Source organism: Strix aluco, chromosome 2 (genome assembly GCF_031877795.1).
Source record: "Strix aluco isolate bStrAlu1 chromosome 2, bStrAlu1.hap1, whole genome shotgun sequence".
In the NCBI taxonomy this organism is placed as follows: domain Eukaryota; kingdom Metazoa; phylum Chordata; class Aves; order Strigiformes; family Strigidae; genus Strix; species Strix aluco.
In genome coordinates, this window is record NC_133932.1 from 70,790,538 (window position 1) to 70,804,884 (window position 14,347).

The 14,347-nt window shown below is 44.3% G+C and overlaps 2 protein-coding genes across 6 annotated transcripts in view; both read right to left on the bottom strand.

Annotated features, from left to right (window-relative positions):
* Positions 1 to 5,700, bottom strand: part of TFDP1 (transcription factor Dp-1) — a 48,918-nt gene extending 43,218 nt beyond the window's left edge. For 2 of the 4 annotated variants that reach the window (XM_074815219.1, XM_074815215.1), the window contains exons 1-2: positions 4,826 to 4,965; positions 3,874 to 3,958 (exon numbers count right to left, since the gene is read on the bottom strand). In XM_074815219.1, the coding sequence (XP_074671320.1) occupies positions 3,874 to 3,885 (12 nt within the window). In that variant the 5' untranslated portion in view covers positions 3,886 to 3,958; positions 4,826 to 4,965. Of the gene's footprint in view, positions 1 to 3,873; positions 3,959 to 4,207; positions 4,273 to 4,825; positions 4,966 to 5,490 lie in introns of those variants that run through there. The other 2 variants (XM_074815216.1, XM_074815218.1) reach the window with 2 other exon arrangements.
* A 5,625-nt stretch (positions 5,701 to 11,325) lies between these two features.
* The window catches only part of TMCO3 (transmembrane and coiled-coil domains 3), a 39,398-nt gene continuing 36,376 nt past the window's right edge, over positions 11,326 to 14,347 (bottom strand). For both annotated transcript variants that reach the window (XR_012621994.1, XM_074815226.1), the window contains exon 14: positions 11,326 to 12,782. Coding sequence is in view for 1 of the 2 variants with exons in the window: in XM_074815226.1 (XP_074671327.1) it covers positions 12,669 to 12,782 (114 nt within the window). In the remaining variant the exon portion in view is untranslated. The remainder of the gene's footprint in view (positions 12,783 to 14,347) is intronic.

A 14,347-nucleotide genomic window follows, 5' to 3' on the forward strand; every position in this document is an offset into this window, starting at 1 on the left:
ACAAGCTTCTCCTTCTTTATGGCTGCTTGAGAGGCCTCAACAGTTCATTTGCAACAGAAGTAACTGAGAGGAGAAACAGGATCACACAAGTTGGATCTTCAGCTACGCTACAGAAACTGTTTAGTGGTGGAGGGTATGTTAATCATTGATATTAAAAAGTATTATTTAATATTATTTAATTTACAGATAATTCTCAAGATCTAACTGAATATAAAAGTGGCCAGCAAGAAGTCCTCAGTCTTGTACTGGGAGTTGGAAGACAAAAAATTAAGTTAACATTCCTTGCTACAGTAATTCCTGCTCCTTCTTTCTATGTCGCATCCTGCCCAGTTTTAAGCACGCCAAAGCTGGACAGGTCACCATTTCACCTTGGGAACCGTACTCCCTGCCAAACTATTAATCCCACAAATCCAGTGAGCAGTGCAAGTCAGCTGATGACCTCGGTGTGTACGTTTGGCTCTTCCAGCTCCTGCCTGGAAGGTGCCACATTTCTCATCAGTGGAAGTGTTTACAGTAGACTCAGCAAAGTCTGAGAGTGACACAGAAAGAGCAATACTGGCTAAGCTGGAGTTTCTGGAGATTGTCGGCAAGCGATGACTACCTCTGTCTCAGACCAACAAACTTCCCATACAGTGCAAATGTACGTGTCAAACTGTACCCAACTCTACCGAACTCAATTTGTCATTCAGCCTCTGACAAGCAATAGAATGATCCCCCTCCCAAGGTACACAAGTCCTTGGGATAGTGCAATTGGTGTTCTCTCATCCACACATGGTTTTTTGATACCTTTTCTTTAAATTACACCAAAAGTAAAGTCTTTCTAGTAACTAAGATCTTCTGAATTGAATGCGATATTCTGTGGCCAAACCACCTGATTCTGTTAGAATTGCTTCTCAGCTCCACACGACGCTCATTTATATAAAACCCAAAATGGCTATGCTCATTACTATTACCAGATCACACTGAAAAACAAGTTTGCTCTTTCCCCCCCACCTTTACACTTACTGCATTCTAGATCCCCTACCATTTATGTAAGTTTTCAAAAAAATAAACTATGTCCACAGATACTTTAACCTTCACAAGCTAGTATTTCTCTTTTGCCATTATTATTTTCCAGCTTATCCAGCTATAACACTACTTGTGATCATGCTCTTAAATTCCACCTGCAGGCTCTTAATTAAGGTGCTACATATGACTGTATCTTTTTTTTCCTCCCTCATAGCCTCCTGACCACTGCTGAGGAAAGTATTTGGAAAAAAAAAAAAATCAATTCTTTGTTGCTTATTTTCTCTTTATTGTACACTCTGAAAAGCACTAGAGGGATACATTTTGAAGTAGTACTTAACAGAATTTAGACTCAGGTCAAACAGCTCATCAGCATTATCTTGCCAGCTTACCTGATCAGTACTTCTGTAATTATTTAATCCTTTAGAAAAACATTTCATTGGGTTTGCTGGTATTCCCCATCATACTCCCCTTCTGTTCAATTATCCAGTAAAGTCTCAGTCTGTAAACTTTTACAAGTATTTCACTTTTCAAACAGGTCTTTTCAAATTATAGTTTTTATAAAGAGGTATCAGAAGGAGAGCTGGAAGCCAGCAACAAAAGGAAAAGTGCTGTTCTGCAGCAGGTGGGAGGAGGGGATAAGTAGGAGCACGTTGTCTTGTGGCGCCCTGGCTCCACACCTTCCTCTTCTGCAGGGCTGCCTGCTTCACCATCACCAGAGCAAGCACTGCCCCAGCAGTGTAAAAGCGGGATGCAGATCGAGCCTGCGTTCCCAGGCTGGAGCGCGCTGAAGCATGTTTGGCCACGTAAATGCCACCTGAAGCCCAGACTCAGCATCGTAGCAGCACAGCCCTTACCACAGTTTAGCCATCTCAGCTCTGCTGAGAAAAGGGGAAGGAAGGGGTGGGGGCATTCATCAAGTAGGCCATCTTCTTCACCACTACATCTCCCAGTCCGTTAGTGCACTTGATAGGTGACATGGCAGAACCTCAAGCCATTAATCACAGCAATATTTCCATGTCAGAATGTTTAAACTTACAGCAGTGCAGGTCTTCATAGACTCAGTGACCAGAATTTCAGGGATACTGTCTCTACCATGATTAATTCCATTATTTCGCTAGGAAAAGAACTTGGATTTTGGACAAAAAAATATGGGAATAATTCTCTTCCCTTCTGAAAATGAAAGAAGTGTTATACCAACTAGCATCTCTATTTTCTAGCATTCAAACCTAACAGGGCCCATAATCAGACCTGGAAATTTGAAATTTCCCAGCATTCACTACACGTTTTAGACATCATGTAATGGTGGGTATGTAATAGTCTGCAAAAAGGTAAGCAGTTCATCTTTCTTCCCTGAGGCAGGATTAAGTATGTGTAGAGGTTTTTAAGAACAGGTTAGACAATCCTTCAATTAAGATTTCATACCCTTTCTAGCTACCCTGTTCCGGTGCTCAAGTACACTTACAATTTTACCTAAAACCTGACCTAGATTTTAATTTTTCCAAATTCAGCTTATTAATTCTTGTAATAAAGATACTGAAAGCAATTTCTTTTCCTATCTGGAGCATCTTCTTCCATTTCTGAAGTTTATTATCATGTATGTTATTCCTCCCTTAACTACTCTCTTTTCTAGAATAAATTTCAAAAAACACAGTTTCTTTATTAAATGTCTTACTCTCATTCTGCTCTCCTAGACCCTCTAGGATATTCACCTGTATTTCCAGGTGCTAGCACTTCTTCACTTGGTTGATCTCTCTCCCAAAAGCTAGTATTACACAAATGTACTTTAGTATCTCAATTACGTTGAACTGTTTCAATTTCATCTTAGTCTAACATTCCTCTTTCATTTTCTTCCCGCTTATACAGCCTTTCATTCCCTGAACTCTGCTATCTATAACGTACTTGGCCACCCTTATCTCTTCCAGGCAAGCTTTGAGTGACTATGTATTTCTGGTTGCTTCTCCGCACATTAAGATGTTTTTCACTTGCTTTTGAATTACTAAAATTCTCTACAAGATTAATCTGTTCAACCAATCACTATTTCATGGAAATCCTCGATATTTGAAAGTTACAACAGTCCACATTAGACTGTAACCTGCTGTTTAATAATTTGAATTGTATCACTTTTCCTTATCTTGAATACGGAGTAGTATCTTGTCTTATTTTCAATAAGGAAATGCAAAAGCCAATTATTTTAGGTATTAACAATGAATTACATCTTAAAGGTAGAACCTGCTTAATTTTATTGTTTTTTTAAAGTACTGGAACAGGTAAAGACAAACATGGTTCAAGCGGTAGACCACAGAATCAAAGCCATTAACATCAGTGGTACAGAAGTTATGATTTAAGTCCCCAAAGTCTGTTTTTACAGACACTAACTAGCATCTTTTGGTAGACAGAGACAAAACAATGATCACATACGGAGACAGAACCATCTTCACTCCCTTGAATATATGACACCTCCTTGAACACAAGGAAGGCAATGCTAGCTGACAGCAGTAGCCAACGACAACCCCATCACCTGAACACTATTTGCTGGGGTTTTTAAAATCCAGTTCAAAACCAAGCTGTTTTAGTGTTCAATATGAATGTATGTAATGCCTACAGCCCAAGTGCTTTGATGAGCGTAGTGAATTCTTAAGAATAATTACTCCGAAAAAAAAATGGCTGCAGATCTGAAGCTGGTTTATGCTGTTACATCTACAGGAAAACATAGTCTAGGCTTGATGTAAAACGTAGATAAAGTAAGTTTCATATACTCATTAATGACAGCTATTATAAAGCATGACCTGGTTTGCTTTTGTTAATAAAAACAAAGATATTCTATGAGCTACGCTTCCACATATGATGTGCTACAAATATACTTACATCTTTTGCCATGTTACCAAAGACTAGAAATCAGTCCTCTTAAAATCTTGACGGCTGCAGGACACAGAGACAATGACGCTATTTTCTAGAAAGCAAGTAAAGACAACATCAGCTATAAAAATGAAAGGAGGGAAAGTTTTTACAATTGAAATTACTGACCACGACCAAAACCAATTTAGTTTTTTAAAAACCGGTTTTAAAGAGGAAAAAGTTTCCTGTCATCACCAATCCACCCCCTAACACCCCCCCGCCCGCTCACGTGTGGGCAATACTCCCTTTCCGAGAGCGGGGGTGAGCTCTCCCCTGGCAGGAGCGCCCTTCCCCCAGCCCGTACCCGATCCCGGCGGGGCAGCCGCGCTGGGCCGGTCCCTGTCCAGCTGCGCCCCTTGCAACACCGCAGAGCAGGGCGCGGGCAGGAGCGGCGGGGGAAGCGATCACTGCCTCGGCCTCGGCCTCCTCCTCCTCCCCACCCCCCTTTCCAGCAGCAGGCACAAGTAGGCCCCGGGGGCCAGCTCCCCCCAGGGCCTTGCAACCCCCCTCTCCTCCTCCTCCTCCACCTCCTCCTCGCAGGCGAACGGGCCGCGGCTGCACCAAGAGGCAGAGACTGGCCGTCGCCACCGCGCCTCGGGCAACCAGCGCCCGCCCGCCCGCCCGCCCGCCTCCCCCACCGCGCCCCCCGACCAGGGCCTCACCGCCCGGGCAAAGCCCTAAGCCCCGCGTCGCCTCCCCTCGGCAGCGAGGGGCCGCGCTAATCGCCTCAGAGGCGGCGGGGGCACGAGGAAGGGGGGACGCGCCCGCGCGCGCCAGGCGGCTGCACCGCGGCCGGTGGGGGGAGGGGGCCACCCCGTCCCCATCCTCCTCACCCCGCCGGCGGCAGCGCCCCCCCCCCCGTCCGCCGCCCCGATGCTCCCCATCCTCCTCCCGCTGCAGGTCGGCCCGGGGCTGCCCGCACCTGAGCGGCCGAAGGCAGAGAGAACCGGCTCCATCCCCCGCCGCCGCCCCCAGACAGGGACCCGGAGCGCGGAGCGGGAGCACCCCCCGCCCGCCGCCGCTGCCGCCGCGCTGCTGCGGAGGCGCCCGACTGCACATGTGCGGCGGCGGCGCGCGCGGGCCTGGCGAGCCCGGCGGGAGGGGGCAGGGGAGGAGGGAGCGGGCGCGGGGGGAGGCGGCGGGAGCCCAACGGCCCCAACGGCAGCTCGGGCGGGGCGGGGGGGGGGGGGGGGGAGCGAAGGGGGGGCCGGCAGGGACCGCCCCGCTGCCCGCGCTCCGGGGCGGGGGGGAGTGGGGTGCAGGGTAAGGGGGGGGCAGAGGGCAGCGGGGTCTCTCCCCGGCGGGCTGTCACTTCCCAGCCCGCCTCTGCCCCCGCCGGTCACCAGCCCGGCGGGCTCCCGGCCCCCCGCCCGCACACCTGCCCGCCGGCGCGCCCGGCCCGCGCCCCCGCCGCCGAGGGGCTGCCCGCGGGGAGGGGGGGAAGGGGGCGGCGGGGGGGAGGGAAGGCGCGAACGCAGCGGCCCCCCGCCGGGTACCGCGCGCGCGACCCCGCCGTTCCCTCCGCTCTTTTTTTTTTTTTTCCCCTCCCCCCCCGTCGGCAGGAAAAAAAAAAAAATTGAAACTTACACTTTTGTGCGTCCCACCGCCGTGACGCTGCGCGCTGACGTCACGGGGGTGTAGCGTGCCTTGCACGGGCACACGCGGAGCGGCTAAGCCAACCGCCCGCCGCTCCAGGGGTGCAGGGAGCATGCGCGGGATTTTCGCGCCTTCCGACTCCCCGCCCTGCGGCGCTCGCGGCGAGCGCGCGGGAAGCATCGGCGCGAGATTGCTCTTCGGCCCCGGCCGCCGAGCACGTGGTCGCCGGCGCGCGCGCGCGGGCGGGCGGGCGCGAGCCGCCTCCCACACGGCGCTGTGAGGGGGCGGGAAAGCGCCGGGCTCCGCCGTGTCCTTATCGCTGCGGGACACGGCCCGCGCCTCGGCCCCGCCGGCGCGGGGAGGGCCGCGCCGGGCCGGGCAGCCTCCCCCAGCCTCCGGCGGGCCAGCCTGCCTCATGGCCGAGGAGGGAGCCCCGGCCACCCCTGCCCCTGAGCGGGTTTCTGGGGGCGCGGGTGGCAGCGGGGCAAGGGCGGTGCGGTTTGTTGCCGCAACATCCTGCTGGTGCTTCCTCATCGCGTTTTGTCCGGCCTTTACTTGAGCAAGTTCGCTTACAGCGATCGTGGCTAAAACTAGGATTTCATAGAAGTAGGAGTGAAAGTTTTCCGTTAGGCGGCTGCTGCTCTCAACCTTGAACTAGGCCATACCTACACCCGGTAATTCAGCACTCATGCTGACACCTCCAGCCTGTGAACCCTCTGCATGCCCCATGTGCCAGCTGTGGGCAGCCACTGCAAGGGTACATGTGATGTAATAACGTGAGAATGATGTAATTCTTGGCAAAAAACTTTCAGCAGCCAGACTGGGGGCTATAAAGGCGTAGCCATAACGGTGAAGACTGCAGCACATTAAAAACCTTAAAAGCTGTGTTGCCTGTAGGAGTGGATATAAGACTATTTGATGGGGGGGAAGCTACAGGCAGTGGTGCATGCGATACCAAGCCTGCATGGTACAAGGTTGTTCGTAACACGATCAGGAGGGGAGCAGGAAGTAAAAGGTTCATTCTTTCTCTAAAACCTTGCCCCTGCCTGGTCATGCCTGGGAAGGATGACTAGTTGGGAACAGAAGACAGGACCAGCAGAGCTGCTATGTAGAAACAGCGGAACAATCTAACATAGATGACGGACAAGAGGCATTTCATCAGCTGACAAGATTACTTTCATACCTTACTCAATTTATTTTTTGTGTGTTTCATAATAATGAGGATACACTAGCTACCTTCATTTTCTTGATAAAGAGCAATCTTTGAAGTTTTTCATTCTCAGTAACCCCCTGGTTGCTGCTCTGGGGTTCTATGGCTGCTCATGCAGGAGCCTGCTCTGATAATGACCATTATCACCCCCTTTCCTCATTCCTCTTGACTAAGCTTGATGGCAGTAGACATCAAAGAAAGAACATGATAATGAAAATATGTTTAGAACTGTTTGTAACTTTTGAGAAAGAGGCAAGAACTTCCACACCGAAAAAAACATGAAACACCCCAAGACAGCTGCAGAAAAAATGCTTTCTAAAAGACATCTCCTCTAGTTGATGGTGCTGCTCTACACCCTCCAAGTGACATATGCTATGCCTGTGGGTTTAAACTGTCTGTATACCTCAAGTCCCTGCCCACACCCCCCTTCTTACATTAATACTCGTAGAAAAAACTGTTCTGTTATCCCAACTACCAGGAGTTCCTGGAATGCACCCTCAACAGGGTACATCTGTCCCAGGGTGAAGAAGGGACTACAAAAAAAGCAAATGTGCTTTTAAAAAGGTAGAATTAAACGACTGTGCTAAGATAGAAAGCATTTCCTCTGCTGTTTTAAGTTCTACCTAAGAGACTAGTTGAATTTTGAAAAAGTCTCGGGTTGAAACCTTCTACCTTCTCTAGTACAAAGCAAAATTGACAAACTTATGAATAAAAAAATTAGAAAACACTTCATTAGCAGCTGTGATTCATAGGGACTAAGATAACTATACCAGCTTTCAGAATGGAGGTGCAGTGGCAAAGGACAGAATATGAACCTCACGCCACTACCTGCTTTTGCAACCTACACAACTGCTCTGCAAACATCAGAAGTGATGCTTTCTTGACCCTAGTCAGTAAAGAAACAGTGACTGAAGACCACCTTTTTTAGTTACTCAGATTCTTCTATTTACACTTGTCACATAATGTTGCTGCGTTGCTCGTGCTTCCCAGTAAGCACACCTCTGCCTCGAGCTGCTTGCAAGACAACTGAACAAGCACGAACAAGAGGGGGTGTCCTGGTTTGCTAGCATTTATTTTGACACATTACTAACTGCCCAACCATATCCAGTCCCAGGTGTGGTTTTTCTTTCTTTAGGAGAGGGTTGTTGACAACTAATTTGAAGTATTTGTACCAGTGGAAAAACCTTCAGCATTTCTCTAATCTCGGAGCATGCCTTTCTCAGGCATTTTAAAGCTTTAGGACTTTGTGTTTGTAGCAGTGAAAGGCTATTCCAGTTCACAGCTGTTTTCTGTGGCCTGCCTGCCCCTTTTAAGTGTGCTTGAAAAGGAGAACGGATCACAACTTTAAACAGCATCAGTGTGGCAGAACTATGTGACAGACACAAGGAAACTGTTTCAAGAGGTCATCTAGTCTCTAGACAGAAACCTATGACAGATGCCAGAGGACATGCATGTGGATGTATTTTGACCTGCATCCTTCAGAACTGGAGGCCATGACATCTTAAGAGAGGGACCTGTGCAAGCTCCTGGCTTAAATAAAGGGCTAATACCAGCTGACAAGCTTGTCAGCATTAGGCCTTGTTGGGAGGTAGCATCTCCAATTCCCAAATTTCTGCTCGGTTTTAGGAAATAAAAAATACAGCTTGGTACCGTAGCCTTGAAAGTGTTGCCATTCCCTGATCTCCATTTTGTCCCTCAAGGTGGGATCAGCTGTCCCTAAGCCAATCTGGTCACACCACTGTCCCATTTGTTCGGTCTCTGGGGATCAGGAGGTTTCCCTAGTCTTCTGTCCTTCCTGCCAGTAAGTTCTTCCCACCTGGCAGTGCTCATCACTGCCAGAGGCAGCGGGAGACCCAAAGCAGCTCATCTCCTGGGCTACCCAGTGAGGCTGGTAGAGGGGTGCCTTCCCCTTCTACCTTTTGTTTCCTTTCAGGCAGGGTGGGCCACACATCTCCCAGCCCTTGGGATACTTTGCTGCTCTTCCTTCTTGCTTCAGTAGTTTTGTTGGCTCCCTCATTGTCAGATCATCTTAACAGTGGAGGTTTGGTACTGGCTGCTCCTTACAAGCTATTGCTGTTTCCCACAAAGATGTTAAACACTGTCAGCGTGGCTTGCCTCCCGTCACTCAGGGGTCCAGTTTCCTCTACCTCTGGCACTGCCCACACGCTGGAGCACTGCCAGGATCGTTTACAGAGCAGCACTACAGATTCCTCCCTAGACAAACCCCAGGAGTGCTTTTGTGGTTAGATTGTTCCTGGGTTCACTCCAACAGACAGCAAGACCACGCTAAGGCTTCTCACACCCTCCATCAAGCACCATCATACAGCACTACTCTGTCACGCTAGGCACCCCCACACACCCCTCTGCCCGCAAAGCGGAGGATCCCCAACCGTAAAACAAGTCAAATACAAGGTATTGTGAAGGTGTTTTCTCCTCATCTTCAAGGATTATAGGAAATACTAATTCTTACATCTTTTAAAAAGCTACGTAGCCCCATGGACCAGGCCCCATGACAGCGTTCCTTGAGCCGTCCTAGACCCGTGTCAGTCACAGTTGCAAGAACCTTCCTCACAGCTCCCACTAGGTATATTCCTACCGAGGAATGGAAGCAGCCTGCTCTATATATGATGTGCCATATGTAGGGTGGTTGTGGGTCCATATAATCCAATCTGACCCTGGGGACAGGGAAATAACTTGCCGAGTATAAACACAGCCCACACTACCAGCTTCTAAACTGTTTTTGTTCCTTCACCCTCATATGGAACAATGACCGAAGTTAGCAATTAAGGGGTAACATGCAAGAACTCAAATTTTCAGAAAGCCACACAAAACAAGCAACCAGTTACACCCACACCTGAAACAAACCAAGCTAAAAAAACCCAACCCCAAAACAGGTACACTGAATGAGTTGCTTACTCAAGCACAGAGCAGACCCTTCTTTTCCACCTCCTCAAGCTCAGCTTCACCACAGAAATAGCCTATCATCGTTTATGAAGCTTCTGCCCTGTATCAGCTCTTCTGTATTCAAATGATGCTGATCATTAAATAAATAAATGAGACAGAACCACTGTCCAACAAGCTGAAACAAAAATTTCCAGAAAAGATCACCTGTTTTTCAACAAACCTTCAACAAATCAGTAGATTTTCCTTTCAGGGCTTCCGGATGTCTGCTTTACTTTTATCTACTTGGCACAGACAGAGAGTATTCCAGAGTACAAGCATAAGGTTCCCAAAAAGCTACAATTATATCTAAGTAGACTAATTGTGAAATATTCTCCCCATTTTCCATACAGGCATGACTGATCATTCAGGAATAAGGTCTGTTGTTTCTATCCTGAGATTGTATCATGAGACTACCCTATTTTGACATGGAATTATGTATGGAGCCATCATTTGCATTTCAGGTAACATTTACAGTATCTCAATATACCTCCAGATTTCTATGAGACAATCTCAAACAACAGATTGTAAACAAACTTATCGTATGTCCAGTAAGATTAGTAATTTGAACTTACATCTAATATTCAATCAGGCAAGCCAAGTCTACGTCAACAAAGAGGCACAGAACATTGATACTCAGATGAGGCTCCTGTTTCTCTTTCACCAGTTCTCCTAAAGCCTAGCCAAGTCATGACCGAATCAAAAATTATTTGGGAAAGAAGTGACAGAGATGAGGCAACTATCTAGATACTTGCTTTCCTTTGTGGACATGGTACCAAAGGACTCTTCACCCAACTCCTTTAAAAGGTAATCAGGAAAATATTTTCTTTAAGAGACACAATCCATCAGTATTTCCTACTTTCCTAACTGGAATTTTCCAGAGAAGTACCACTAGCCACAGCAATTAATTTAGACAAAAGATTTACTCATCACAGCTGTAATACTTTGTATAATAGTTTCAAGGGCTAACTAAGAGACATAAAGGAAACCATACAGAGGTCTCTACCACGGTCTGTCCTAGATAGTTTTTTTCCCCTGAAACATAGGTGGTAAACTACATGTGAAATGAACATCTTTCAAAATGAAAACGAGGCATTCAAGAGAGAAGCTTGTATTTCAAGGAGAAACTATGAGCTAGGTCAGTGGATAGAGTAAGATTTCTCTCTCTAGTACAGTTAAGAAACAAATTATTGTAGTGAGGCACCTGAAAAAAAGGTCCAAGCTAGTAGATTGTTAAATGGTACCCTAAGAGTTTTGAATACAAAATATTGAAATACACCAACAAATCAGTTTCAAGTTTCTTTTCTGTTACAGATTCATTTTATAAAAAAAAAAAAAAAAAAACACTCCACTATTTACAGGGCAGCTTTCTCCTCTGTATTTGTCACTGTTCCTCAATAACTTTTGAAACCATTCAAGGAGAGATGGAATTGCCATATGTTCCTGCAACCTTTATGAAGCATCAGTGCCTGGAAAGAAAGCCCTGAATTCGGGGAACAAGAACAGAAATATGATGAACCCTACCCTGTCCTAACAGTATGTACACACACACACACACTCCAGTCTAGTCCAAGCTGCATTTTGACAAGCCCAGCACATGTCAGAGAAAACACAGGGGGAAACTGAGGCTATGGTGGTAGAGGAAAGAGATATAAAGCACACAAATCCATCCAAAGTTTTGTTCTGCTACTTGGAGGACAGATTTCATTTTAATTGGTAATTTAAATCTATGTAACATGCATTTTTCTAACCATTTTTGGGTATCAAAGTTATTTCAGATGACAGTATAATACTGACCTAAAGTGTTAATCTATCTTTAATAGTATTGTTTTTAGCAGATAAATCTCAAGATGATTTTTAAATTGTTTGTCAGAGTAGACTACTATCTGTGAGTAAGCTTTCTCCACGACACTTAAAGAATGGGCTTTTACAAGGCTTATCCTGCTACATGTAACATTTTAAAGAACAAAACCACTTACATTTAAGCTCATATTCAAAACACTGTTTTTTAAAATATCATGGTATTTTAAAGAGACTAACAATTTATTCAGTGTAAATGCAACATATCAAGTCGCAGAGTTCCAAATACACATCCAGTCTGCCATTTCTAGTTTTGTGCAAATTAATTTACTTAAAATAATTTCAAATCTAGCATACTGTCAAATAACATCCAACCTCCAAAGTTACAGAACTGATGTTTTTCACACCTGCTTGAAATCAGATTTCCCATTTTACTAAATTTATTTATTTAAAACAAAGAAAACAAACTGTAAACAATTACTCTAACAGCAGTTAGCAACAGGAATGGGTGACAACTGTCAGTCTTCAAATATAACTTATGCCCTTTCTTACCGTCAGCTTTTAGTCAAAAACGTAAATAAATACAACAACTAACACAAATAAAAGTTACTACTATAAGAAAATACATTATATGCTGCAGTTTGGAATAAAATATACAATATTGGCTGCATCATTTGGAATATGTATCTGACTGCTTAAAACCTCTTCTTGGTGTAGAGGACTACACTTTTACTCACCTTTAGAAATGTGTTTTGTGATTAATTTCATACTAGTGTATTAAACTCCTAAATGTGAAAATGACTCAAGTCATTTAGTGAAAGAAGATACCATAGGCACCATAATACATTTCTTTTTAAACAAAAACTGGTGATGAACCAGCAGTAACAAAATAGGATGAAAATTAAAAGGCACATTCAGGCAAAAAATAATCAACATAATGTGCATGATGCTCTGAATAATTAATTGGATCAGGAACAAATATTCTGGCAGATTCTAATTTGTCAGAGAAAAAGTAAATTTTGTAAAAGGTGTGCAATTCAAATTACATAATTATTTTTAAATGTTGAATTTTGTTTTAAGGTCAGTATAAGGCTTATAACCAAGTGCACGTTAAGAGTGACTACTCAAAACCCCTTGTTTTCTGAGTGCATAGAAGTACAATGAGCAATGAAGATATTCCTTGCAAGAAGTTGTATTCTTGAATATGTGCAAATCTTAATCAAGTACTTGAGCGTCTTTCTGGTCTTGGAACACATTTCATAATCGCAGCTCTCCACAGGGCAGGGGCAAGTAAAAGGCTTAGAGTAGTCACACTCAGAATAAGAAGATAGACCTGAAAATTGCAAATAAAAACCATTACTTCTTTTAGTTACATGGTAAGCTAAGAAGTGACTAGAAGTTTGAGGAGATCAGACTGTCCGGGACAGTATTTTCAGGAGACTTCACCTGTCTTCCTAACCAAATATGTATATTGCTACAAAAGCAAACAAGTGCATTCTCAAATTGTCTAATTATTTGTTTACGTCCTTTGAAGATACAATTACAAAAACAACACTATGAGCTTATAGAAAAACAATTATTTACATGTATGATTAAAGGGTCAATTTTGAAAGCTCAATGTTTGCTAAAAGGTCAAAGGCCAAATAACACTTTATTTAAAATAAAACAAAAAGCAAACCACCCAAAACTATTCTGGTTTAATGATATAATGGCAAAGTACACTACTATTTTATACAGTAAAAAAGCAAAGAAAAATTCATTTAAGTCATACTTCATATCTTCTGAAAAAAGATCTTAACTATATAGTCTGAATGAGTCTTATAAAACAGCAACAGGAAGTAGTTTTGGGTCCCAAACAGAAGAATGACTTTTGGAAATTTCAGAGATACACAAACCCATAGAGTAGGTAATCACGTGACAGCTGCCAGAGAAAAAAATGAAAGCCTAAAGGCCTCCAAGCGCAGTGGGTGGGCCCCTAAACTGGTTCTGTGATCACGTATGGATATCTTGAAACTCTATACAAACATACAATATTTATAACTCCTAATTATATGCAGGAGTGAACATGAAAATGAATCACCTTTACCTATACAAGTGAACAGCATTGTATAAGTTTTTTACACGTGCTTCATTTGGAATTGGTTCCAGCATTATACAGCCCACTTGCTCACACAATGGAAAGCTCAGAGTGCCAGCAGAGTATTTTTGTGAGCAGAGATACAGAGAAGAAAGCAGCTAGCATTAAGAAGTGGGGACAGTTGTTGTATCTCTATAGCCATAATTTACTTAATTTCACAAAGCAGGCTTCATCTTGAAAAAAATAACATTCTCACAGCTTCAACATAGAACTAAGTTTAAGGTTTCTTTCCTAGGGGATTTTTTTCATGACTACTGAAAAAGCTGGTGGTTTCTTCTGCAGAAGATTTAAAATGAACAAGCTTTGCAGGTAAAGATTACAAATTTGTTTGCTTGTCTAAATGTTAAGGCAACTTCCTCCTCACCATATCTGCTCTCTAGTTCTTATTTACTGATATTTTCTTATTCAAATCGTATACTCTCAGTTACCTCTTTCTATAGCTATATCAAGATTTTAAAAGCAAAGGCTTCTCAGTCTTAGCGATTTGGGTGCTATCTAAAACTCACAGCTCAGTTAATAAAGAAATTGTAAGTGAGAGCAGCTAAGGTAAAGCATTTATAACTAAGCTATTTAAAAGTAAAACCTGCTATTTAAAATATTAAAGTACAATATGAAACAAGTAAAAAAAGGAACTAAAAACCTGTCAGGAATATACATGTCTCCATTTGTATGGGTTGATTCTACTTGTTAACAGTTGAGAGATGCCACAAAATTGGAGTGTATTGATAATTCAAACACACTGTAATACAAAATCCAGTAAG